The sequence below is a fragment of the Aethina tumida genome, chromosome 1 (genome assembly GCF_024364675.1).
Source record: "Aethina tumida isolate Nest 87 chromosome 1, icAetTumi1.1, whole genome shotgun sequence".
NCBI lineage: Eukaryota > Metazoa > Arthropoda > Insecta > Coleoptera > Nitidulidae > Aethina > Aethina tumida.
In genome coordinates, this window is record NC_065435.1 from 68,406,589 (window position 1) to 68,432,554 (window position 25,966).

General features: G+C 29.1%; 1 protein-coding gene across 3 annotated transcripts; it reads left to right on the forward strand.

Annotated features, from left to right (window-relative positions):
• The first annotated feature begins 1,523 nt into the window (after nucleotides 1–1,523).
• Nucleotides 1,524–24,959, forward strand: LOC109599957 (uncharacterized). Of its 3 annotated transcripts, XR_007548875.1 has the most exons (8): nucleotides 1,524–1,680; nucleotides 18,625–18,709; nucleotides 23,296–23,398; nucleotides 23,463–23,584; nucleotides 23,635–23,973; nucleotides 24,031–24,177; nucleotides 24,442–24,606; nucleotides 24,796–24,959. XR_007548875.1 is itself a non-coding variant. In XM_020016028.2 (7 exons), the coding sequence occupies exons 2-7, from the start codon at nucleotides 18,646–18,648 to the stop codon at nucleotides 24,492–24,494; spliced, it is 828 nt and encodes a 275-aa protein (XP_019871587.2). In that variant the 5' UTR covers nucleotides 1,524–1,680; nucleotides 18,625–18,645; the 3' UTR covers nucleotides 24,495–24,959. The 3 variants fall into 3 exon arrangements, 2 of the variants coding, with proteins under 2 accessions (XP_019871587.2, XP_019871577.2); XM_020016028.2 differs by having other exon boundaries at nucleotides 24,442–24,959; XM_020016018.2 differs by having other exon boundaries at nucleotides 24,031–24,959.
• The last annotated feature ends 1,007 nt before the right edge of the window (nucleotides 24,960–25,966 follow it).

A 25,966-nucleotide genomic window follows, 5' to 3' on the forward strand; every position in this document is an offset into this window, starting at 1 on the left:
CACATTAGATAAAAGATAACTGTTTACTCATATTTTATGGTCCAAGCCAATTTGCATAAAACATGTGATATCTGTAATAACGTTCCTACAAATACATTGACTCTTTGAATTTTATTGTCAACGTTAATATTAAAAATCACTTTTTTCCTTTAAAATAAGGTATAACTTAAATATTTAAACAAAGGTAGAAGGGTAATATGTTGAAAAAGTGACAATTAAACAAGCAATAACAATTTTACATTAAATTTCAATAAATATATTGTGGACAAGTAAGTAAAGATTATTTCTATTTGGTTCCAAAATTCACATTAAGGTCAGGCTATTGGGAGCTGAGCTGTGCCTCTAACTAATGAGATAACTTCAAATACCGCCGCAAACGAAATTCCCGTACATTGCCGATTTTTCAGTTTCAAAAGCTACTTGATCATGAGTGTGTGTGGAAAGGTTTTTAATACTGTATCTCTTTTTTCATTATGATATGCCGTCAACCAGTAGTAGAATAAGAAGAAAGAAAATAAGAATTTATTAACATAGGAAATGCCGTTGACGTAGTGTTTTTTATAAATAATTGTTTATTTTCAATTTAAATTACTATGACAAAATAAAAAGAATTAAACTGTCCTATTCTTAATTTGAGTACTTTAACAAATACGGGACAAAAAACTGCGGATTTATTATATTTTGGTAATTATTTCTCTCATGTCTTCTATTTTCAAAGGGTAGTGAAGACATTTGGCCTCTCCAGATTCGAACTTCACGAGCTGGCTCTGCTTCCTGATAAGAATACGATAAATAAATATTGTGGGAAGATTCAAAGGGGTTTGGTACTCTATACCAGTCGAGGTATGTCCGAAATTAATAGGCTGCGACAAAAAGATGTGAATTGTAATGTAATGTTTAACATTACTACTAATATTATAATTGAATATTATTTTCTACACTTTAGGTGTAAAATAAATGATCACTCTTATTTTATGGTCCAAATATGCATAAGAAATATGATATCTGTAATAACATTTCTACTAATGTTTGGTTCTCAATTTTTGTAGTTTTCTTAATCATTTTTGAACATACATTTAACTTATTATAAAAGATAAATTATAATATTTTAATTCAGTACCAACATTCTAAATACTTTGGTCACAACTGTATACTACATCTAAAGCTTTAAATTTCTCGCGATCTATTCATTGCTTAAAGATGACATCTCCTGTAAACAAAATAACGAAGAATAAATAAGATGCCGAAACAATTAACAATTAGTAAAGCATTTAATTTATTTTGTTTATTTTTCAGTGTTATAATCAACAATAAACGAAAACAAACTATAGTAGAAAACAAACGGACAATTATCGAGGTACGTTTCGAATCAATTATCGATCACGTGCAATTAAACAGTAAGATCCGGTCGATGGAATCAGAACGAAGAACAAACGAAGGTGGCGGAGGAATTACCGATCCGAACTTTCTAATTTTAGCAGGCGGCCGCCGCGAAGGCTGAGTTCCCCACTAGCAAACTAAAACGGTGACGTCGTTCACGTCATAACAGTCCCACAGAATTGCGCACTGTCACAACGAAATTAAAATAAAACACTGGTTAGTTTGTGTCTGGTGTGTTGTGTGTTCAAATTGTGTTTGCCGTTTGTCGCATTTGTGGGATTTTTGTTGCGGTTCATTAAGGTAATGCAACCGTTTTCGGTTCGTACGCGTACCCTGCCGCCGAACCGTTTGCAGGATTTCAGTGTGCGGGGTCGTTTCGATGCGGATAAAGGCCGTATTGTGTATGGTAAACAGCGGCCAGATCGGTACAGGTCGCACGAGTTTTTCTGAAATGCGGCAAGGTTGTTTTGTGTGGAACGGTTGTTTCTAACAATAGATGGACGGCGACAATAACAATGATGGATTGATGTGTTTCGATGGGGGATATCCATTAAACAACATACGTTTAATTTATCTTAAATCTTTTTGTTTGGCTCTGTCGAGTTAGAGACAACCAATAATACATATCTTGCAATTAAGTTAATTGATAATTGGTTACCTCTCGGCAAAAGTTAATGGGCATTTCGAAGAAATCGACGTTTAAAATTTATTTAGTCATTTATGACACACTTCGGTTGTTTTAAATTTGTTGTACAAAGAAACAAAAAGAAACGAACCCAAATTATAAATAGAAGTGTAGACTGCTCCATTAACCTTATTCATCTACCTAATATACTTAGGTTAGGTTAGGCATATATATATATATATATAGCAACTTTGATGTTTGTTATTAAACTGTTGAAGCCGAAGTTTCTTAAAAAATATTTATTATATTTTTATATATCTGTTGAATTAAATTTCCCATAAATGATCACCTTGTCCGTTATAAATTAGCTTAAAGTGATCATTTTATAGCAATTGAGTTTTTCATTAAATATATATACAGAGGTGGAAAAAAGTATGGAATATTTATTTACTTGTTACTTATATATATATTCAAATTTTGTCAGTTTTTAATTTTTGTTTTTTATGAAACATTTATCAAGTTAAAAATTTTGGGAATTTTTCGTTGATGTGTAGACAAAATCTATACACATACAACACTAAGATAAAAAAGTGACCCTCTTATAGCAGACTCCTGTGCACACAGCCAATAAAACAAATTTTTGTGGCATTTGCTCAGAATTCACAAACTAATTTTCAACAGTTGAAGAGTACACAACGTAGTTGAACAAACTTCGAGCTTTCCTTTGTGTTTGTTCATGCGATATGAAGATTAGGCAGCCCTTAATTCACCTTGATTAATTGCCACTCAAAACTGATACAAACATGAACGGAAGCCAGATAACCGCCGATATTTGACTTGGATATTGGAAGTTTAAATGCCTTGTGTATCTGCAAAGCGGCGTCTGGGACGATTTTACAATAGGTTAAAGATCATCACACGCCTGAACAAGTTGTTAATCAATAAACGACAGTCGCTTCGTTCCAGATAAAATTGTGTCGGGCACATGAATAGATGCCTCAGTTTTTTAATTATTGATTATCTGTTGAAGAAATGTAATCGTCATTTCTTATTAACGAAAAGGAATTATTGGAAAATTGATTCGTCCGTTGATGAATTAGCGTGCAAACATGTGTAAATATTAAATGGGATATTTGTCTTCATAAATTTAGAACAAAACCTACGCAACAGTGGTTCTAATGACGAGGCTTTCACAACAGCTATTAATTTAGTTTTGTACAAAAAATGTGTTTGTATTTATTTTTATTTATACTTAAATGTGGGAATATTTCGTAACATTAAAAGTTTAATTATAATTAACGAAGAGTGACGATTATTTGATTAACAGTAAAAAATTAGAATGAATATTTTTTTAAAAATAAGTAACGTTTTTCCCCAAAAGAAATTGTTTGTTTTGAGCCCCTTTTCAAATAATGAAATGACACATGGCTCAGGAAAAGTTTTATGGCGACATAAATATTTCCGCCTACAGATTGTTACATTTATGGTAGGGTAATATGAAAAATTAGCAATCAAAAATATTTCAACCAAATATGGTAAACAGATTTATTTTCAATTTTCTTGCAACTAATGAGAATCGATTAATTAAATTTTACAAGGTCAGTTATAAACATTTATTATGTACATTATTTTAATGTTTGAACTGATACTTGAATTATATTTCGATTTATTATTTTATCTAAATGCTCTTAGAAGCATCAGCTAACAATATATAATATTTTCTTTATATTGAACTTTTATCTGTTCAACAAATTTGTTTTAATAAATAAGTGTACTAAGAAATCACTTTTATATGAATTCTTCTATATTTCAAATTATCGAACTTATCGATAATTGTAAGGTCAAGTAAACATTGATTTCTGTCAATAAAGATGATGACTTCAATGCATAAATAAGAAAAGTAAAACAAAAATTGTTTGTATAACTTATATTAATTTTTGTTTAAACCGTTATGCGTTTCAAGATTAAATCCATATATAAAACCTGATTCAAGGTTAATAGGAAACATTAATATTTATAACTTTACGGAAGGCAATAAAAGAGTATCTCGTTAATTTTATTAAAATCTAGAAACTCCTAATAAGAAGTCGAATTTTCTAGAAAAAATAAATTAAAAATAGAATACACAGTCAAGAGCAGTTATTAACTGGAACTGCTAAAAAAAGATAAGATTTGGAATAAACAAACCGTCTGCTTCACAATAAATTTTAATATATATTGGATATTTTCCAAAATAGTAGACATCAAAAGGCCAAGGATTCATACGAAATTTACTGAAAAATAATTACTTAAATGTTTGAAGTTGTAATTGCTGGTATTGTGACGTAATTCTACACTCAAAATAATATTATCTGCCATGTATATATGGAATAATTTTATAACACTAAATGTTTTTTTTTTCAAATTTTTGTACTCAAAAAAATATATATAAATTTTCAACCTCGTTTATTTTTTCAAACAGTGGTAATTCAAACATGACCAAATAGCTTTTTTAAATTGTTCATTTTTAAATTAGTTTCACAACCGTTTTAAAAAAGTAGTTGCTAATGGTTTTAAATGTTAGTTAAGTTTTTCATTTCAAAAAAAGTATATAAATTAATTTTTCAAATTTTGTCAGTTTTAACTTTTGTCTTTAATCCTTCGTTTAATGTAAGACCCACCACCATGGGCCGACTTATCCTACGTTATTTTTTACAATTAAAGGTGTTCTAACCACCTTTGGATTTTGCTGAATTTTTTATGTGTTATAGTATGTTACTTAAGCATGTTTTTGTGCCCTTTTTCAAATTTATTTACTAAAACGTTAGAAAAGTATAAAATTTTAAAAAACATTCAAATAATTATATGTAGCTCTATCAAAAATTGAGCAAGTGACACATTTTTTAAGTTGTTCATTTTTCAAAAAATTTTACAGAAAAATATTATTTATTATTTGTTTCATAAGCTAGGATTTTTGAGCTTTTCATTAAAAAAATATACATTAATTTTTCATATTTTGTCATTTATTTTTTTTAGAAATAAAACTTTCATTTGGTTTAATATTTCCTACTTTTGATCTATGCTATTTATTTATTTACGATAAAAAATATAAATTTTTCAAAAACATTCAAATACAGACGAACTCGAATCAAATTGGTTCAGTTCTGGGTGAAAATTATATGTAATTTTTACTTGATAACTCGATTTTTTTTCTGGCAAATCATGATTCGAGTTATCGAACTTCGACTGTAATTATAACTTTGTCAAAAACTGAGTAAATAACTCATTTTTTTTCAAGATGTTCATAAATGAATTTTACAAAAAATATTTTAAAAAAGTATGTCTTATTCATTATTTTTCTTATATTATTCTCAGTTTTAATTTTTTGTCATTTTTTTAATAAAACTTTTATTCATAATTCGTTTAATGTAAAAAGGCATAGGTCGACTTTTCATATTTTAGTTTCCATAATCAGAGTGTTTTAATTATTTTTAAACAACTGTATTTTTTTATAACACTTGTTTCGACCACTTTTCTACTATGAAACTATTAAAACATATTAAACTTTTAAAAACATGTCATATTTTTTCAAGTAATTATAACTCTGTCAAAAAATAATCAAATAACACTTTTTTATAAACAAAACGTTCTATTGTTCGTTTAAAGCAACAAGTTTCATCCTGATCCGACTTTTCTCTGTTTCTTTTTTCTTAATAGTGTTTTATCGTATTCTTCTCGTGTGTATTCCGTTTATCTAGTTAACAGTATATTTCTCTTTTTCAATTTATGATTAAATTTAAACCAGTTTCGTGAGTGAAGAGCAATTCTGATTCAAATGTTATAATTATATTATATTTCGTTCAATTATATATCTATCGACACTAAATTCGTTTGGATGGAATAAAAAACAGTTACACAGAGTTACAACTGGCTAAATTTCAAGTTCTATACAATTACCACATCCGAATTTGGAAATTAATCCATGATTCCTAACGAAACATAATTCTTCTCGATCTACAGTTGCCCTCCACTCTGAACATAATATCAAAAATGGGAAAAAAAAAACTAAAAATCAAATATATAATTTAACTACATATTAAATTCTTGTCATTTTATTTGTTTTAATCAGAGTGAAAGTCTTCGTGTCTCGGTTTGAGAACTATCATCAAGAAATAGCCAGAAATATTAGGTGTGTCTAAATATCAACGAGAAAAAAAGCAATTTCTACTAAAAGCTTGTAATATCTACCAGAAAATTAAAGAGGATAAAATTAATTATTAAAGATAATTAAAGAGATCAAATACACCATTAAAAGGGCACGAAATAGCATCTCTCAAGTTTCATTTTCATTATCCAAGAATGTACAAAATTTAAACCTTAATTAACTTGATTAAATAACACTCACGAGAGCACGTCAATCAACACATGTGTTGGAAAAACTTTTTTTTCCATAATTAATTATAATTTGCCGTAAAACTTTTCTCAGTCCCATGCAAGTTATTAATTATGTGAAGTGCCTTCCCATAAATTCATATCTAAAAACCCGTATATTTAATTTAATTTACTTGGGTTATCATTAGAGGTTTATTTTGCATGAAATAATGATGGAACTGATTTCATAATGAAATTTGGCCGTTCAATTTAATGATGCCCACATCGTATGCCGGTGCCTAATGTTAACTAAAAACAAGTTTGCAAATTCACTGCCAGTCAATTTACATAAATTAATGTCATTAATTTAATGTGCAACCTAATTTCGCGGTGTTTAAAATGCAATGTAAAATTTTTGTTCAATTTGCAACGTACACCGTAATCACTGGGGTTTTAAGTTAATATAATTATTGCTAGAATTATTCTGCATGAAATAATTAGCCGGACTTACGTGAATTAACATTAATTACGGCTGTGTATAACATTGTTTATGAGGACGTTATAATAATAGCGACGGATCTGGCGTTTAAATTCAAATTTTGTTAACGTATTTTTCTTCGACAACAATTAAATGTACTTGCATGATCGCTTTACGGTGTATAAAATTAACAAGATTTTACTTTGAGAAAGTTCCCCCTGCTTCCAACTCCAGAAAATTACTTGAGTTTATCAGCGTATCAAGCGTGTATGTATAAATTCTCATACAAAACAAATTCCGAGTTTGCTTTATTTACGTAAAAACAAACTTTTGTAGTGGAATATTGATTAAGTCTGCGGAGTTGCTAAAACTCACGAATAAAGTTATATTTATGGCGATACAAATTTCAATTTTTCAAAGCAAATAGCTTGTATATATTTTTATTCCAAAATGGAAGATGTGACTCGAACGGATCGTTCTTCTGTTTTATTTATTTATTTATTTTTTTTTTTTGCATAATATTTAAAAGCACTTTGGCGCGGTATTCAGCCAAAATATTTAATATCAAACGGAATTACCATTATTAATTACATCTAGACTGAATCTTAATCAAAACGACGAGCAGGTAGGCTCTTTGTGTAATTAACGCGAAACGAACGTAAAATCCAACGAATCGATTCAATAGATATCGCCACTCGACTTAATTAAAATACAATATTTAATTTAATTGCCGAGTAATTGAAATGTAAAGGGTGAATTCCTTTATTAAATTTCCGCCATCAAAATAGAAAACAAAGCAAAACTACAATAGACTGTTACGTTTTTGTTTTTAATAAATATGGCCATTCTGTGCTCATCAAAGGACAATTACCAATTAGTATGGCGTTATCAAAAGTTTGCTGTGTCTTTATATACCAAGTAACTACCGTCAATGGTTGAAACTAATTTTGATTTTGTAGTGGAGTTAAAACCACTTCTTTTTAAGCCAGATGAAATTCATCACTGGCTAAACTTCAAAAATCAAGTGGTCGTTTTGCAATTTTGTTGTTCACTTGAGAATATAAATTGTGCAACAAAATGAAACAATTCGTACATAAGGGACGTAATGAACAGTTCAAGATAGACCAAGTTGTCGACAATAAAAAAGGCTGTTAAAACTATCTGTATACTGAGACATACTAAATAGACCTCATTAAACAAAAACGTGTTAAACTGTTAAAAATTATATTGTGTAGCTAAGAAAATTACAAACAATGGTTGATGTTTTCCACTATTCACATTAGGGAGCAAGTAAGAATTATTTGGCTCAAATAATTAGGAACTTAAGTTGTGTGAGATGTGAATGATAATAAAATCAATAATTATTTAATGTGACTGATACCTATTTTTTCTTGCTCATCTCAATCTCCAGACATCAACCCTATAATCACGTTTATATCATCAGCTTGAAGAAATATAGGCGTATATTCGGAAAATGATCAAATCTATGCCACATAGATGGGTCAAAATTATAAAACAAACAGGATATTATACGAAGTGACATCGTAAAATTAAATTAAATATTATTTTAACAGTTCGCAATAAATAAAAGAATTATTAATAAAATATTTAACATTTTAAAAAGTTGCTACTGGCTGACCATGACTGTATATTTGAACACTATATATTCCCAGTTACATAAGAAATAGAACTCATAGTTCCATACGGGCATTATTCTGTTGTAAAACTGGATCCTGAAGGATCCTGAAAACAGCAAATGAAGTCTCAACAATATCCTATGTCCTATGTCTGTCACCTCCAATAAGAATTAAAGGTGACAGACTACCATATTAACACACACCTCTTGACAAAGAATTGTGAATTTCTCTTTTCTTTGTTGTGCTTTCTGACATGTACCCGACCATCATGCATGGCCAAACAAAATTAGAAAAGCCTTCTTTTTTCTGGAAACCTCTAGTTGGCAATTGTACGAGTGGTCTTAAAGCGATATCCACAGTTTTAATATGAAACTTTTGACGTTTGTTTATCGCCAGACATTTTTCTGAACCTCTAGCCCATCGTTCACGAATTTCATAAGACCACTCTCTCCAACAACTTCTTTTAAGAAGCAATGTAGTCTTTAGATATTATTCGCCTTCATACTAACAGCATCTTTTAAACATAACAAAATTAAAATGAATACTGAATTGTGTCAGCTTTATGCGAATTTACCACACAAGAAAATTGTATAAAATTAAGTGTAGTTCTAAAACTTTTCGACAAACAATCTTCAAAATCGTACCAGTTTTTGTCCTCTTATGGATACCTATGACCTTTCTCTATGTCACTGAGTATAAAAACAACGTTCAATTGTTTTTAAATTCAATAGTTTTCAAGGTTTTTTTTTAATTCCTGAACTTTGTTTAACTTTGAGTTGAAAACAATTTTCCAACGTTAAATTTTTTTCCAATAACAAACACACAATCTCTTTGCACTCTGACTGTATCAGCCGTAAATCTTGTCGCATTTTATGTGTTACTAACGATTTTTTAATGGTCCCCTAGGAAAGGGTGCAGCGATAATTCATAATCGCGGGGCGCTTTGAGGTCAGATTACAGAAAAACAAATTAAAACGCGATGCTGATATTTTAATCCGCGCGTCAGGAAACTTCTGAGCTTCGCTCTAGCACGGCGTAAATTTAATTGCTGGCGAGTCGAAATCTATTAGATAAAACGGTTGACATACTCGTTAATGAAATAATTACCGAGTTGTGATGTGGGTGTGTGTGTATGTGGAAAGTAGGATTGGTGATTATTTTTAAATTATGAATGGCTAACTTTAAACTCATTTATCTGAATTAAATTTTTCGACTCTAGTAACAGAGTAGAAAGAAAATTAAATTATGATCACATGTTTACTTCAATTTTATTTTTTGGAATAATCGTTATTTTGGACCGATTTAATCATTTGATTATAAATTTCCCGCCCAAACACTAATATCACTTCTAAGTAAACAAACTTTGGAAAAGTATCATATTTCTTACATTTTATTATTACAGAATAAATCTTTTTTTTTTTGCTGTTGATTTATATTTAACAATAAACAAAATTTTTTGAACTTACATTTCTTTAGATGCATTATTATTTTTTTTCACTTTACATTAAATCTTTTGAAGTACGTTATAATCAACTGACAGATATCGATTTTTTTATTATAATTATTTACAGTAAAATATACTTTCTCCAATAAAACGACAACGTACTAATAATTAAATAGAAATGAAGTACAAAATATTCACAGAAAAAGAATGCATACCTAAACTTCCTGAAAAATGTAATGTGTAATTTTTGAGCGATATTCCTTTGAACCAAAGGCAACAAGTGGTTTCAATGTAATGGTACACCAACTCACTTTCGATTGGTATTAAAAAGCATTTACGAAGATGCATGGAATTATGACCTACAAAATCATCATAGTTTTATTTGCTTGGGTATATTTCAAGTCATTAGTCTACGGTACCCTGTAAATAGCCTCGAGGAGCTTCAGATGCTAATGAATTAAAAACGAATATACAAAGTTGGTCAAAATTTGAGAGAGGTCCAATCGTGAAAAAATTCTAAATAATTTTTTTCCTGAATTAACATAAATACAAAATTCAAAAATTGTTTTTTCTCATATTTCCATAATGGTTCGTATGGTATGTACAATACATTCCTACAATTGTAAGTAATAAATGAATTTAATAATAATAATAATTTCAGTGTCATAGATTCTGGGAGTCTCCTCTTTCTCTCGCTCTATTTTCTACGCGACTAAATAATTTTAATACAATTAAGCTTTCCTTATTCTTTGTAGAATTTAAAAAAATGGTTAATTTGGTTAATTTTGATTATCCCAACCGTTTTTGAGATATTTACTGTTTGAATAAGATGATTTCCATTCAAAACAATACAATATTAATAACCAAAACTTATCTCACTTATGGCACAGCTATTTTATTCTGAATTTCACGATCAATTTAAAAATCTAAAAATAAACGAGGTATCTCATTTGAAATAGCAAATTATCGTTTCTTGAAAACAACAAATAATAGTATATTAATAACCTTCTAAATTAAAGAAATTTAATTGCGTTGTTTCCATTTTTGTTCACAAATTCCATTAAAATACAAAATTATGGTCAAAATGGACGTTGATTTGAAATGTAATAGATTTTAGGATAACATATAGGTTTCATTTATTTTAATGTATAATTAATATTCGTTATTGCATTGTGTAAAAATAAAATTCAGTATTCTGTCTTAAGTTATAACTCCAAGACTCCATTAATACCAGACTGTTGTGTAATTAAACAGTGATCTGCAGTGAAGTTTGTCTTAGTAAAGCTTCATTCAGAACTAAACATGTTCCTACAACGATTATGGAGTATCATCAAGAAGCCCTCATAAGAAGGTATCTCGTCTAGAGTAACTGCTAATCACACACGAGTATTAAAGTAACAACAAAAACGCGGCGATAAGTTTAGATGAGTGAAACTCGAAACCGCAAGAAGTTATTTTTGGATAAACCGTTGGAAACTCGACAGTGCATTGTTAGGTAATTAGGTGTAAAAGCCGTGTTAGTTTAATCAAGTTGTTAAAGCTTGTTAGGTCTAAGAGGTTTACAGAACACAGCACGACAATGGGTTTACGGCCGTTGTCCGAACCCCACTGAGAGCACAATCGACAAAATCAATATTAATAGACCAAAAAGTTGAACGATCTACTCGAGGAAGTCGCATAGAAATATATTGGCCCGTCCCCTGTCCTGTTATATGACCACTGAGAACAATTATGGAGGATTTATAATTGCTATTAATATTGATTTATGCGTATTGCGAGAATTATTTAACCTCAACGTCTTCATTAGTGCCCGGCTCTGTCTTTAATGTGATGAGAACTCGCCGCCGAACCAGTAATAGGTTTTGCTAATCAATTTACCAAATTGGATTCGGATACGTTTCAATGTAACATGCACTTTGTCCGGAAGACTTAAGATACATTCAACCACTATACAATAACTATTTGTCTTAAATTCTATTTTACCAAAATTAATTACACTCCATTCAATACAACATGAAAGAAGATGTCGTTGAATCTGGCCCTTAAAGTTTGCAGTGACATCACTTTTCTAGAAAAGTCTTCTACTCATAATAAATATTGAATAATTATCAATTCAGAACTACTATTTTGCATATTTTAAACTGATCTTGCATAGCTAATGAATACATAAGAGGTCATGTAGTCTAATTAATATAAAACTAATGTGAACGAATATTCAAAAACATCAAAAGAAACTATATATTGAATTTAAATATTAAAAAAAATACAGTTATACTTGAGTGATTTAACCAACTGATTTATTATAGGTTTACAGAGAACTAAAAGAGATATCAATTTGAAATTTCGAGTTACAGCATTATAGTGATATTATCTATTTTAATAAAATATTTTCAATAAGCTTTTTACCATTATTTCGAATGGAAAACTATCAAATTTTTACACCATTCGACTTTATTCTCTATTCTCAGAAATATTGCCAAAAATTTGGAAAATGGTATATGACTACTACTATCAAGGGCGATCCGGCAGAAACTTTCAAAAATTTTAAAATTGGTTAAAAATATGTAAAAGTAAAGAAAAAATAAAGAACAATTTTAAACTTTATTAGTTTTATAAATCGAGATAAATTTCTGCATTTTCAGAACCTACAAAGCCTATATCTAATGTCTTTTTGAATTAAGAGTTGCTCAGCTAGACAAAAATTACTGAATCATACAGTTAGGAAATGTTTCACTGTGGCTATTTAATTGAATCTAAATTTTCTTTAGAACCATTAAGGGAGGATTCAGATATCGAAGGTAGTTCAAAGTCAACATTTCTTTCTTTTGGATAGCAGCTTCATATCTTAAACCAATGTAGCTCTCGAAAAAAGTATGATTTATATCATTTATCTAATATTTTTAATGTAGTAACGCAGTCCTTACATTCCATCTCGGAGAACTTTTTAATATTCCAGTAGAGAGACTTTTTTCACAGCACCAACATCATATACCTGGTTTATTTCATTGGGTGGTCGATGTGCTTTAATATAGAAATTATTGGAAATACATATAAATAAGTCTGTGCAAATTTGTTTGTTTGAGATTGTATAATTTTTGGGTCAACTTAATTTTATATTCTAAACAAATAAACTAAATATTTAAAATAAATTTAAAACCACCTAAACCAAATTTCTGACTATATACACGAGTCAATTAGCAATTTTTTTGAATTTTTTAAAATATCTCGTTAATTGTTCGTTTTAACTATAACATTTCAATAGAATATAAGATTTTCAGTCAGTCAAAATTATGGTCATTTCGTTTACAAGAAGACAGTTAGTGGCATTTAATAGGGATATACCAAATACCTTTTTAGTATTTTGTAGTAACTCTTATTATACCAAGAATGAACTCTCAGTTGTTAGTGACACAGACATTTCTGGTTTAGTTCGACCTCGTATAAAATAAATTAATTAATGTTTACAAAATTTAATATCTCAAAAACAAATGAAAATAGAAAAAATGGAATATGTCTAAAATTTTACATAAAATTGCACTTAAATTAACATTGACCATTGTAAAATAAATAACATCACTATTTATATCCATTTTAGTTCTCAATAACTGTAAACTATACTGAATTACTTAGATGAATCACTCTGTATATAATTTTAAGTAAAGTTAAGTCCATCTAAGATCGGAACACCACTGTATATTTTTTATTTATAATTCACTTTTTAGTGTCTATGTCCATTATAATATTTTTTATAATTAATAAATATGAAAATTTATGTTTTATTTGATTTTTTGGGAAAGTGCTGTACCATAAAAGAATTTTGTAAGAATGGGAAATATCTTGAGTGATTTTAATATAATTATAATTTGTGATAATTATAAGTGATGATATCTCTTTTAGTTCTCGATAAATATCAATTTTAATAATGACCTGAAGGTTAGGAAATAAAAATATTTGTAAAAACCAAAAACACGTAGGATTGTTTTTTTTCAATCTTCTTGTAAAACTGCAAAACTTGTAAAAATACAAAATACCTTAATTGATTTTAATATAATTATTATTTGTGATAATAATCGGCGTTCCTCGCTTTTAAATAAACAAATTGTAGGAAAATATAATCATGCACTGTTTTTAATAATGGTGAAACTAGTAGTCAAACAAAATATGCACATTCCATATTTAAAACACAAATAAAGTAGAATTTTATATAAAGTCAAATAGAGACTTACATACACACACACACACAAAGACGTATCAGTAATGAATTAGTCAGTGTTTGAGTTAAAATCTTGTTTACCCGTGGCGGATGAAAAGACGCATCGCATCATGAAAACGAAACCGCGACATGGAACGATTTCGCATTTCGTCTGCGGTAATCTTTCCGTTTAGATGACGTCAGATTAACGTTAAGACGTTGCTTTTAATTAAAATGGATTGCCATCTTAAATTACGTTGCAACAACATAAAATGAATACAAGCGATCGTGTGCCGTGCGTTCGTTTCAAAATTAAGTTTCTTTGTAATTTGTCCTGTTCACCGTACAATATGATATATAAATATTATCTCGCTTAATCAAAAAGCTAATAAAGTTCACAAGGCGCAACGCATATTACATGCGGGGGAACTTACGTCTAATACATCATGAATATTAACTGCACGTGCATAAGAAAATTCCCATCTCGAGAAATTAATACATTGCTACTTCTACCAAATCGAAAACTGCATATCGTATATCAAACGTTAATTTAAATTTTTCTCTTCAAACGCGACGCATGTAAGCGCATCTTTATTTATTTGCGCCAGACATTTTTCAATCACAACTTGTTTGATCTCCGAAACTATCAAATACGTAAAGAGTTTTTTATAGGTATTACCTCAAGTAATGTGATATATATATATATATATATATATATAAATAATACAATCGGTCAAAGTTCTAGAAGCCATCATTAATAATTTCTCAATTGCTCAATTGAATGTATTCGTGCCAAAGTAATGAGATGCGATGCAACAAATTTTCTTTAACAACGCGAATGTATGTGGAAAATCATTCGGAAAACATGTTTACCATGACAACAGGTCTTTTATGCACCTTCAGAAAATCTAATATTTGAAAGTGTAGAAAATTATTATTTGATAAAGCGTATTTTAACACCCGCCTTTATGTGTTAAATTGAAATCCGGATGCATTAATTACAAGAAAAGTGTGCTGGTGAAGTGAGCGTATAAGATAAAGATAAAGTTTGCATTTGTTTTATTATTTATTATGTCTGCCACAGGTTGCTTTTATTGTTCTGTACTTTACACTTAATCGTAAAATCGCAACAGCTGAAACTAACAATTATTCCACTTTTATTAACAGCCGGCTTCGCATCCGACGAATTATGAACTTGCAGACTTTTCCTATATTACTTTTAAACAGTTACACTGTAACCATATAAACTTGTTCAGACATTGGAAACTAATTAATCATCGGCGTGCAATTAGCCCGACAATTAATTAGTGGGCCTTTTAACTGTAAAACGAGATTTAAGTATTAGATCCATTTCACCAGTTCCGATCGCAAAGAAAAAGCCAAAAGCGACCTGAAACGTCTAGGTAATGGTAGCCAGTTTTCAATGGCACAAGCACATTTCAGACTTCTAATCTAAAAGGTCTCGTTCGTTTGATAAATTGATCTTTGAGAGTGTTGAAAAAAATTTTACTGCTCAAGGAAGCAATGGCAAGTTGTGAAATTGTATCTTAATTGGGAACTTTTCTTTTATTCTTTTTCTATTTTTTTTATTACTCTGTGTTCAATTCTTGGTAGCTTATATTTTTCGTAAAAATATGTTTCAATGGGCCAGGTTAGGTCAACTTATGTTGAACTCCTAAATGTTATTATAACTAGTAGATAGTTTTATCTAAATTCTAAATTCTCTTTTGTTGAAATTCAATTAATGAACAGAAGTGTATAGTTATAATCACCAATTTATGAACATGTTTTTTAATTATTTTTTAATTGGCAACTTTTATTATTTCGCTATTTTTTATTCTGTTTCAATTATTAATTCACATTTTTATTAAAAATATGAGGGCAGATTAAATCGACTTATTTTTAACTTAGTCACATTATCTAAATATTATGAAATATTGATATGGTTTATTACAAAATGTAAATTAGAATTATATGTATTCACTTTTATGAAATTTGAATTTGAAGATTTAAAAATTGTTAAATTGTATTTTAACGGAAACTTATTTTTTATTCTTTTAATCTTGTCCAGTAATTGCTCTATATTTTTTGTAAATATGAGTCCTAATAGGGCAAACTAGATCAATTTATGTTGAACTTAGTCATATCACGTAAATTTTTTATAGAATTTTGTATAGTTTAATCTAAATTGTAGATTAGAATCATAATTAATTTTTTGCTTTTATTGTGTTTGAGTCAATGAAGAATTATGAGCTAAACATTGCGGTTAAAATAAACAATAAAGTGTGAAATGGTATCTTAATTGGGATCTTATCTTGTTTTATTCCTTTACTAGATTTTTATTGTTTCCAATTATCGCTTTATATTTTTGATAAAAATATGAGTCTTAAATAGGACAGGAACTTAATCACACTGTCAAAACGTTATTATAATTTTATATAGGTTAACCTAAATTGTAGACTTTAATCACAATTAATATCTTTTTTTATTGAGTTTGAGTCAATAAAGAGTTACGAACTAGACATTATAGTTAAAATAATCAATAAGTTATAAGAGGATATCTTAATTAGGACTTCTCTTCTTTATTTTATTCTTTCATTAGATTTTTATTCTATTTCCAATTATTGCTATATATTTTTGGTAAAAATATGAGTTTTAATAGCAGGTTAGGTCAATTTACGTTGAACACCCCAACTTCTTTCTTTTATTGAGTTTGAATCAATGTACTAAATATTGTTGCTAAAATAACCAATAAGTTGTGAAATGCTATTAGATTTTTTTACTAGTCTTTTATACTATTTTCAATTACTGCTTTATATTTTTTATGAAAATATGAATCTCAATATGACAGATTAAATCTATTTATGTATAATTTCCTCACACAACCTAAATGTTATTAAAATTTTATATCGTTTAACTAAATTGTAAATGAGAGAATTAGTCTCTTTCTTCGGAGTTTGGATCAATAAAAAAATATGAACTGAACATTGAAGTTAAAATAACCAATTAGTTGTGAAATTATATTTTAATTGGAAACTATATTGAACTTAGTTATACTACTTAAATGTATTAGAATTTTATATAATTTAATCTAAATCAAAGATTAGATTCACAATTAATCTCTTTCTTTTGCCGAGTTCGGATCAACAAAGAATTATAAACTAAACATTCTAGTTAAAACAACTAATTAATTCCGAAATTGTATGTTACTTAGGAAGTTATATTTTATTCTTTTACTATTGTTTCTGTTCTGCTTGCAATTATGGCTTAATATTTTTATTAAAAATATGGTTACTTCAATCTATATTGGGATTTCAGTTAAAATAATGAATAAGTTATGAAATGGTATCTTAATTGGGGACCTATTTTTTATCTTAACAGAGCAAATTAGGTCAATTTATGTTGAATTTAGTCACACCACCTAAATAATAGCTATAATTTTATTTAGTTTAATCTATATTCTAAATCAGAATCACAGTTATTCTATCTCTTTTGTGGAGTTTGAATGAATAGTTAAAGTAATTAAAAAGTTGTCAATAATATCTTAATTGATTTTTATTTAGTTTAATGTATATTTTAAATTAAAACCACAATTATTTCCTTTCTTTTGTTGAATTTGAATTTATGAAGAATTAATTATAAACAAAAAATTACAATTAAAATCAATAATTGTTTTATGTTCAACTAATTAGGAATCAGAATTTATTTTTATATTATGTATTTTGTTAGAGTTTTAAACTAAAAAATACAGTTAAAATTACCAGTACCATTTATTTTATTAATATCGAATTCTGTTCAATTTTTAACAGTCCATAATATAATTTTTAAAATAGAGTTTTGTATATCATATCATCCTACACTCACCATTATTTTGATCAACTTGAAATTGCATTTGAACATGTTCACTTTGTATATAAAGCACATTTGTAATTAGTAAAATGAAATAAACCGTAACTAATCGTATAAGTATTGTGCATGATGTTTTATAAATAAAATTTTCTTTTTCAAAACGAGCACAAATCTGATTTTGCATGTATATCAATTTACATGTGTTTTAACTCGTGATTGCTTTTTATTAGAATTGAGTTTCACGTTTTACAAAGTGAAAAATGTCGGACAACGATAAACTGAGAAGACATAATTTCAGTCTAATTTGAAATTTTCTTGTTCAAACAGTTTAGTTTTCTTTATGGAGCTTTAAATCCGACTAAAAGGATTTAATATGATGTGTTATTAATCGTCAAACCGCACAAAAATTTTCCTGGCAGTCACATTATAATTACTCACATAGTAAACTCATTCACTCAGATACCAGGAAAACAGTGACGTGCGCCGATAAATATTTGAAATCCCTGCGTTTACTAATCAACACTGTTTTAAACGGTGACCTTCTAAACTCATTTAAGGAATCGACTTGCAGATTGATAAAAAACCATAACAGATCCAGTCTTTTGCGGCATTTAACCGAAGCCAGTGTGTTGTGTTATTGCGGTGTTAACATTGTGGATTTTGTTACAGTTGCTCTTCGGTGGCGGAATAATGTGGGTCTACAGTGCCATAATAGTCGTGCTGGGATGTGTTAGTTTAGGAAACGCATATTCAAGTGAGTAGTATTTTAGAATATAACTGAATAGAGAATCCTTAATCACACAACTGTTGGACTAATATAATGTTATACGTACAAATAGATTCAATTCAAACTATGAATATTTTATTTTCTGTTGGTTTACCGGTTGGTAATTATTTTTGTGCATATAGAGTTCCCTACCTGGTACATAATAATTTATGGGGTGCGTATCATGTTTACTTAGGACGTACTTTTGGGAACATAAATTTTTCGAAAAGATATTGTTAACCATTTAATTAAATACGTTTTGAGACACAAATTAATAATTTTGAACAAGTTCAACAACATATGGTACCAGATATGTTTATCCCCTTTTCTTATCTTTCTTAATATTACTAGAAAATGCTCCAATCAATTTGTTTATAATGATATAAATAAAGTCAGAATTCTAATTAAGAATTATCAATGAATGTCATATTTTATTTTTATATACCTTTAAGTCGTATAAATTCATTTGTAAAATACTATCTATATTTATATATTTTTTTAAAATGACAAACCAATAAGAATCCAAAAATGTAAGATGAGTAATCTTGTGCACAATTTTAGTTCAAACTCATAATTAGTAGTTAATCAAAGTCCATAAGTATAATTTAAACTTATTATTAACACAGAAATATTCAACATATATTTCTGAAATTTAGCATAAATGATTTTGATTCAATATTGGTTTGAATGCCTAAAATATTAATATATACAGTGGTGGAAAAAAATATGGAATATTTATTTACTTGTTACAAATGTTACTTAATGTTTTCTCTAATCTGTTGCAAATCTAAACAAATCTAAATTACTTCAAGATCGATCTATTAATTACAATGCACAGGATTTTACTTCTTTGTTTTTGATAAAAAATTTAGTCTGAAAAAAGTATTGGATTTTTTATTAATATTCATAAAAAATTAACCATAACTCAAATATTTCTATAAATTATGGCGGAACATTTGACTTCTATCCCTTAGTATTTTTTAAGCATATAATCTATCAGTCTCTCCAGGAATTTATTGCTATTGCTAATGTATAGTATAAAGAAGTTCAATAGGATTTAAATCAGGGGACCGAGGCGTCCATTCAAGCACAGTTAAATTTTTCATTAATTTTAGACTTGTGTTTGAGATCGTTGTCTTACTTGAATAATGAACAAAGTGGCATCTCTTGTTCGGCAAATGGAAACATGATGTTTTCCAATATATCCCTCTATTGAAAACGATCCATATTTTCCCACACTTGAATGAAGGATCCAACTTTGGATCGAGAAAAGTAGCCTCAAACCATAATGCTTCCACTACCGTAGGAATTTGGTATATAAAATGGTAATCTTGTAACATCTCACAGATGTTCTGCCATCCGACATAAACAAATTAAATTTACTATCGCCACTCCAAAAGACAGTGTTTCATTTTTCCATGAGTCCATGACAAGTGGGAATATGCACTGCAACTTAGCCATGCAGTCCCACATCAATAAGACGATTTCTCACTGTTATGCTGCTAACATCTAGATTAAATTATGTCAAAATTTCCTCCATGATTTGTCTTGATGTTTTAGAAAGATCTTTAAGGGAGAGCCTTTTTATAATTATATTTTGGGAGTGTTTTTTCGTGAACGTCCTGGTTTGTGTTGATTCTCGCCACCATCTTGAATGCGGAATTTACACAAAATCTTCGAAACAGTATAGTGAGTAATATTTAGTTTTTGCCATGTTCAGACACTTTCACGAAGTACAACTATTATTTTCCCAAATTGAACTGCAAACTAAGTGTTTAGGCAGTACTATATTAATTTCCAAGTCAAAAAACGTTTACGACAAAAAGACCTAAACAGAAAACGATGCGGCAATACTACTATACTGGACGGTAAACACAAGCTTGTGAATTTATTTAACACTATTACAAGAGATATAAAAAATGCCTATGGATAAAAACCAAATCTTTAAAAATATTCCATATTTTCTTCCACCACTATATACAACTTGTTTTAAACGAAAACACTTCACTTTTTTATTTGTAACTTGATAATGCACATACTAATTATAGTCAAAGAGGGCCTTTTGTTGAATAAATGTCAAGTCACACGTTTCAAAACCAGCCATAAAAAAGCCTGTGATGAAGAAATTTTAATACTGCATTTTTATGTCTAATGTAAGGGGAACATAGAGTAAAATAAATTCAAACTTTATTTAATAAAACAACAATTTTTATTTATGATCAAACGTATTCATACATAAAATTTAATACGTTGTATATATCCATGGCTATCAATGGCTTCTTGACATCTCTGACTTCAATTTTTCCTGAATTCGAAGCTAGGAAGCCACTTCTTAGCATACCCTATGCATGTTCGATAGAATTTAGGTCATGTAAAATCGGGGTTACTTATAAGGTCTCAATAACCAACCTACGTTTCGAATCATTCGAGCACAGTTTCTGAACGATGCGGACGAGCATTGTTGTCAACAAAAACTAAGTTCTCACCGATAGCAGCTTGAAAATTTTGTCCCTTATATTTATCGGACTGATTATCGTGTACAGTGTATTCTACACGATCATTAAAACAAATTCCTCCTCATACCATAATGGAACACTTCTTGAATTATGTAAATATTCTTAAACATTTCGATGATTTCTAATCTTCCGGCCAGTGAAGATGATACTTCCACATTACAATCCTTATTGGTCGATGATCAAATGGCCTTCGTAAACGAAATTCTAATCTGTAACGTTTTCTATCTGATTAGCCAGTTGCGAGGAAGACGCTGTAGGGTCAATACTGGTCGTAGACTTTTCCTTGTTCTACCACTTGTTGGTCTTTCTGAAGAAGATCCAGTTTGATAAAATCGAGTACACAAGCGGGAAATAACACTTTGTATAACATTCAGTCTACCTGCAGTTTCAATCTGATTGATCCCAGATTCCAACATTTCAATTGCTCTACCCCTCGTCTGGAGTTAATTTATGGCCGAACAAATTTCTATAAATACCAGTTCAAACACTACTGTAATTAATTATAAATAATAACAACAAAAATAATAGTACAATATATTTCAAATTTGAACACGAATTTATTTTTAAATAGTCATTGTATAAGATCATAAAAAATATATATTATTAGTCAATTAATCAAAAAGAAATAATTACATTTTTTAAAATTTATAAACGTTAACTGCATGTTAATAATTTTAAAAGCTCACTTTAGCTACTTCTATTTGTAATAAAAAAATTCCTATATGAATAAATTAATAAGAAATTGAAATGATTTAAAAAAACGTTAACTCTTTATCAATTAGCTGATCAAATTTAACAATTCAGAATTACATTTTAAACACTCTAACTAGTTTTTAAATATCACAAATTGCGACTTTATTCAGCAGGAATATAAAAATTATTAATAAATATTATTTAATTAAATGGTAATTTTGTTTTAATAATAACAAATTTGATTTTCTTATTTATGTTTAATTAATTTTTTTATAAACCTACATTTATATTTTCATGTTTATTATAAATGTTGTAATAAACGTAAAATTCATTTCAACAAACATTGTTATCAATTTTTCGTCCTACAATATTATTCATATTATAAATAACGTTATATAATTAAATCACACAATTAACAATATGAATGTTATTTTAATTTAAAATTATATTCACTAAAACAAGTAATTTTGTGTAATTTTATAATTAATTGTGAAACCTTTTAAATAGAAAATTTATAATTTAATATTTTAAATGAAACACAAATTACATGTCTTTTACATTTTGATTGTTTACAACGCATTTCCATCAAATACTAATATCCAAAAAAAAAAACAGAAGTAATGGTAATTTTCCAGCGAATACTCCATCAAACTGATGTATTATAGCAGACATAATTCGTTGAACAGCTAATTAATGTACTAATTAACTTTAATGTAACGATTACAATGTTACAAGCTTAATGGCGGCTTAAACAAACTCTAAAATTTCCCTTCCGGATAATTGCAACATGGAAAATCATCCTAAAACAAAGCGGATTGACGCACTTAAGTCTATTATAGGGCAAAATGTATTCATAATTACTCTGAAATGACAAACCTATCGAATCGTATGATTGCAATCGCATTGTTTGCACTAGAAACTTGATTATCGCAAGACCACAACAAAACAATACCGTGAAATTATTTTAATATCAATTTAAACAATATTGGCCCGTTAAAGAAATTCTAGATGCAACAATTCAATTGGTTAAAGGCCACTTAATGTATAAAATTGGCATGAGATCATTAGTTGACCTTGTAAGGTCATTCTTGTTCGCATATTGAGTTGTGCTTCCTACCTTGTTCTGCGGACGCAATAATAACGAAGGTTGTTTGTATTAGGATGTATGATTTGGATATGTGATAAGTGATTATAGTCCAGTTGTTAAATCCTGTTTTGATGATATCAACTGGACCAGAAATTGTAGGTACCCAAATTAAGATTATTGGTGCAATTGCTTAAACTGTTTTTTGTGTTACGAGATAAACAATTATGATAGATGCAAAGTGCAACCAATTATTATAAACGGTCTGTTTTCGTTTTCAGAATATGGAAGGTCGTGTAAAGATATTGGATGTTTAAGCAATGAAGTCTGTGTTATGGAAAACGACCCTTGTTCCTATTATAAAAGAGATAATGAGTGTGGATCGTAAGTGCCCAATCTCACTTTTCTATTACACAATAACATTCAAATTTACAAATTTGTATTATAGGTACCCGACTTGTAAAAAAGTCAGTTCCAACAGTCCAACCTGCGCCACTTTCGTATGTCCACCGGGTACTGTTTGCCAGATGTCCGGAAGCAACCCTAAATGCGTAGACGACTCTGGAAAAAGTAAAAATGTTCAATAAATGTTTGAACAATGAACAAATAACTTTTTGCAGAGGGACGCGTGGGATATGACACCCAAGCAATCGACAACCCAATTCAGTCAAGCAACTCTAATCCCAACTCGAATCCTAGTGCACCACCAAGCGGTAGCATCTACCCTAACGTTCCCAGAGGGGAGACCACGCCGAGACCTAATGTCAGACCAGCTATGAACAATTACCAAGGACACCAAGGATACCAAGGCGGTCAAATCGGTTCCGGATATCCTGGCCAACCTTCTGGCAGCAGGTATCCCTCCCAAGGCGGTTACCAACAACCTTACCCGCAGAACGGTTACCAACAACCTGGTTACCCGCAAGGCGGTTACCAAGGCGGATATCCTGGTTATCAAGGTAAAATAATTTAAAATTGCCAATAGCATCATAGTTGTGACAACTGTTTGGTTATAGGTTACCCAGGATACCAACAGCCGGGTGGTGGATACCAACAACAAGGATATCCCCAATACAATAACAACCAATACCACAACAGATACGGACAACAGAGCTCTGGATCCTCATTCACCGATCAAATTGGAAACACCTTGAAAAATATTGGTACGAACCTCCTAAAAGATGCGCTGGGCAAACTTGTATCCGGCGCTGTGTCTAAGCACTAGTCTGAAAGCTGTGAATTATTTATTATAATTAGTTTAGATGTTTATCAAAGAGCCAATAATTGAACGAATAGTTTTAGTTTTATGCAATGTTTATATTGTATCTTGCCTGTCATTAGTTTATCGTTAGCTTTATAAATATGCAATTATGACAAATTATGTATATAAACTCAAAATATTATTAACACATGTATTTTTGTTACAGGGCTATTCTGTTGTCTTCTTAATTATCTTGTCTACAAGATGTTTCAAGTTTAATTTTGGACTTAAAACTATCGAATTGCACATTTAACCCACATTATTTATACTATTGGTCAAAAATACTTAAAATGTAGATGTGGTTTATAATTTCTCGTTAAGAGCATTTATGGTGAGTATAGTGTTTTGCTTTTGGTGGTAGCTTCTTGTGTTCCGTTCTTTTAACAGAATAGCCCATTTTTCTAATTTGCACAATTGATTTTAAATTAATTTGTTTCACCTAACAGGTTATGGTCTGTTGATGCACGTACACTAAAAATACTCCAAGTACAAATATACTCATTTCACATTCTGTTTTTAGGTAAATTTTCTATAATATTCCATAGTTTTAAGATTAAATGGTGTACCAAAACGTCAGTGTGCTTTTCTCGGTTTTATAGTTGTTGACAAACATTTTATGTGTCTTTTGTATGTACATATTTGTATATTCTTTATAAAGTTAATAAAAGTTTGTACCGTTTATAACTTGTTTTATTTCTATTTCACCTCCACTAAAGAAAAATATATGACCATTTAATAAATTGGAAAATTAATGAACAAACACAAAGAACACTAAAACGATTACATGTGCAAAAGGACTTGATTAAAGATATCATAGAACCACATTTAGCTGTATCACAAGTAACTCATTAATCAAAGCTCTGTTTTAACCAATATATGGGATAGTCAACTTCGTGGACCGAAAATCACTCTAATTACACGCTTTTGTGAACGGCGCTATATAATAGTTCATAAAGGAATTAAACAAAGCACGATGAAACATTCCTCTCTATACACTCACTGCTGCAACATGGACAATTTTAAAAGAAATAACGCAAGTTATCTTTTTTATTTTTGATAACGTTCATTATTTCTGGTCTCTTCCATTTCAAATCGACCGTTCGATGGAACTGAAATATGTTGTTCCATGATCAATTTTGATTAGACTTTTTGCTGGCGACTTGGGTGGATTTTTATTTTTAGATATTAAATCGGCTTTTTATATTATGTTTCTTTTTCAAATTCCTAAAATTTTATTATTATCGGATTTTTTTATATATGGAATATATATTATTCCTTTATTGTAAAATGTCAATTAATGAAAAACTTGCTATTTAATATTTTTTTTTTTTTCTGTTATCAACTTTTAAAATAAAATATTTTTTCCCATAAAATAATTATATACAACATATATACGTCCATATATGTTAAAAAGTAAAGTACATTCAAATTATTTACGGAAAGTGGTACATACGTTAAATTAAAGATTGCAACGGGTTGCACCTTCCTAGATAATGAAAGCTTCATAGCAAAATTAAATATTTCTGAAATTATTAATATTATGTGTATAAAGAATGATTAAAAGAAGTAAGTACTCCCTATATATAATAATATTATATTATTAATTATTATATAAGTTATATAACCTTGTATAAGGCGCCAACCCTGGTAACTTCTGGATGACACACAGTATTGATTACGAATAAAATCCA

Coding starts and splice junctions, on each gene's coding strand:
- LOC109599957 (XM_020016018.2), top strand. CDS start 18,646: ATGTGGGTCTACAGTGCCATAATAGTCGTGCTGGGATGTGTTAGTTTA. Junction 18,710..23,295: donor TTTAGGAAACGCATATTCAA/GTGAGTAGTATT, acceptor TTTCGTTTTCAG/AATATGGAAGGTCGTGTAAA. Junction 23,974..24,030: donor CGGATATCCTGGTTATCAAG/GTAAAATAATTT, acceptor GTTTGGTTATAG/GTTACCCAGGATACCAACAG.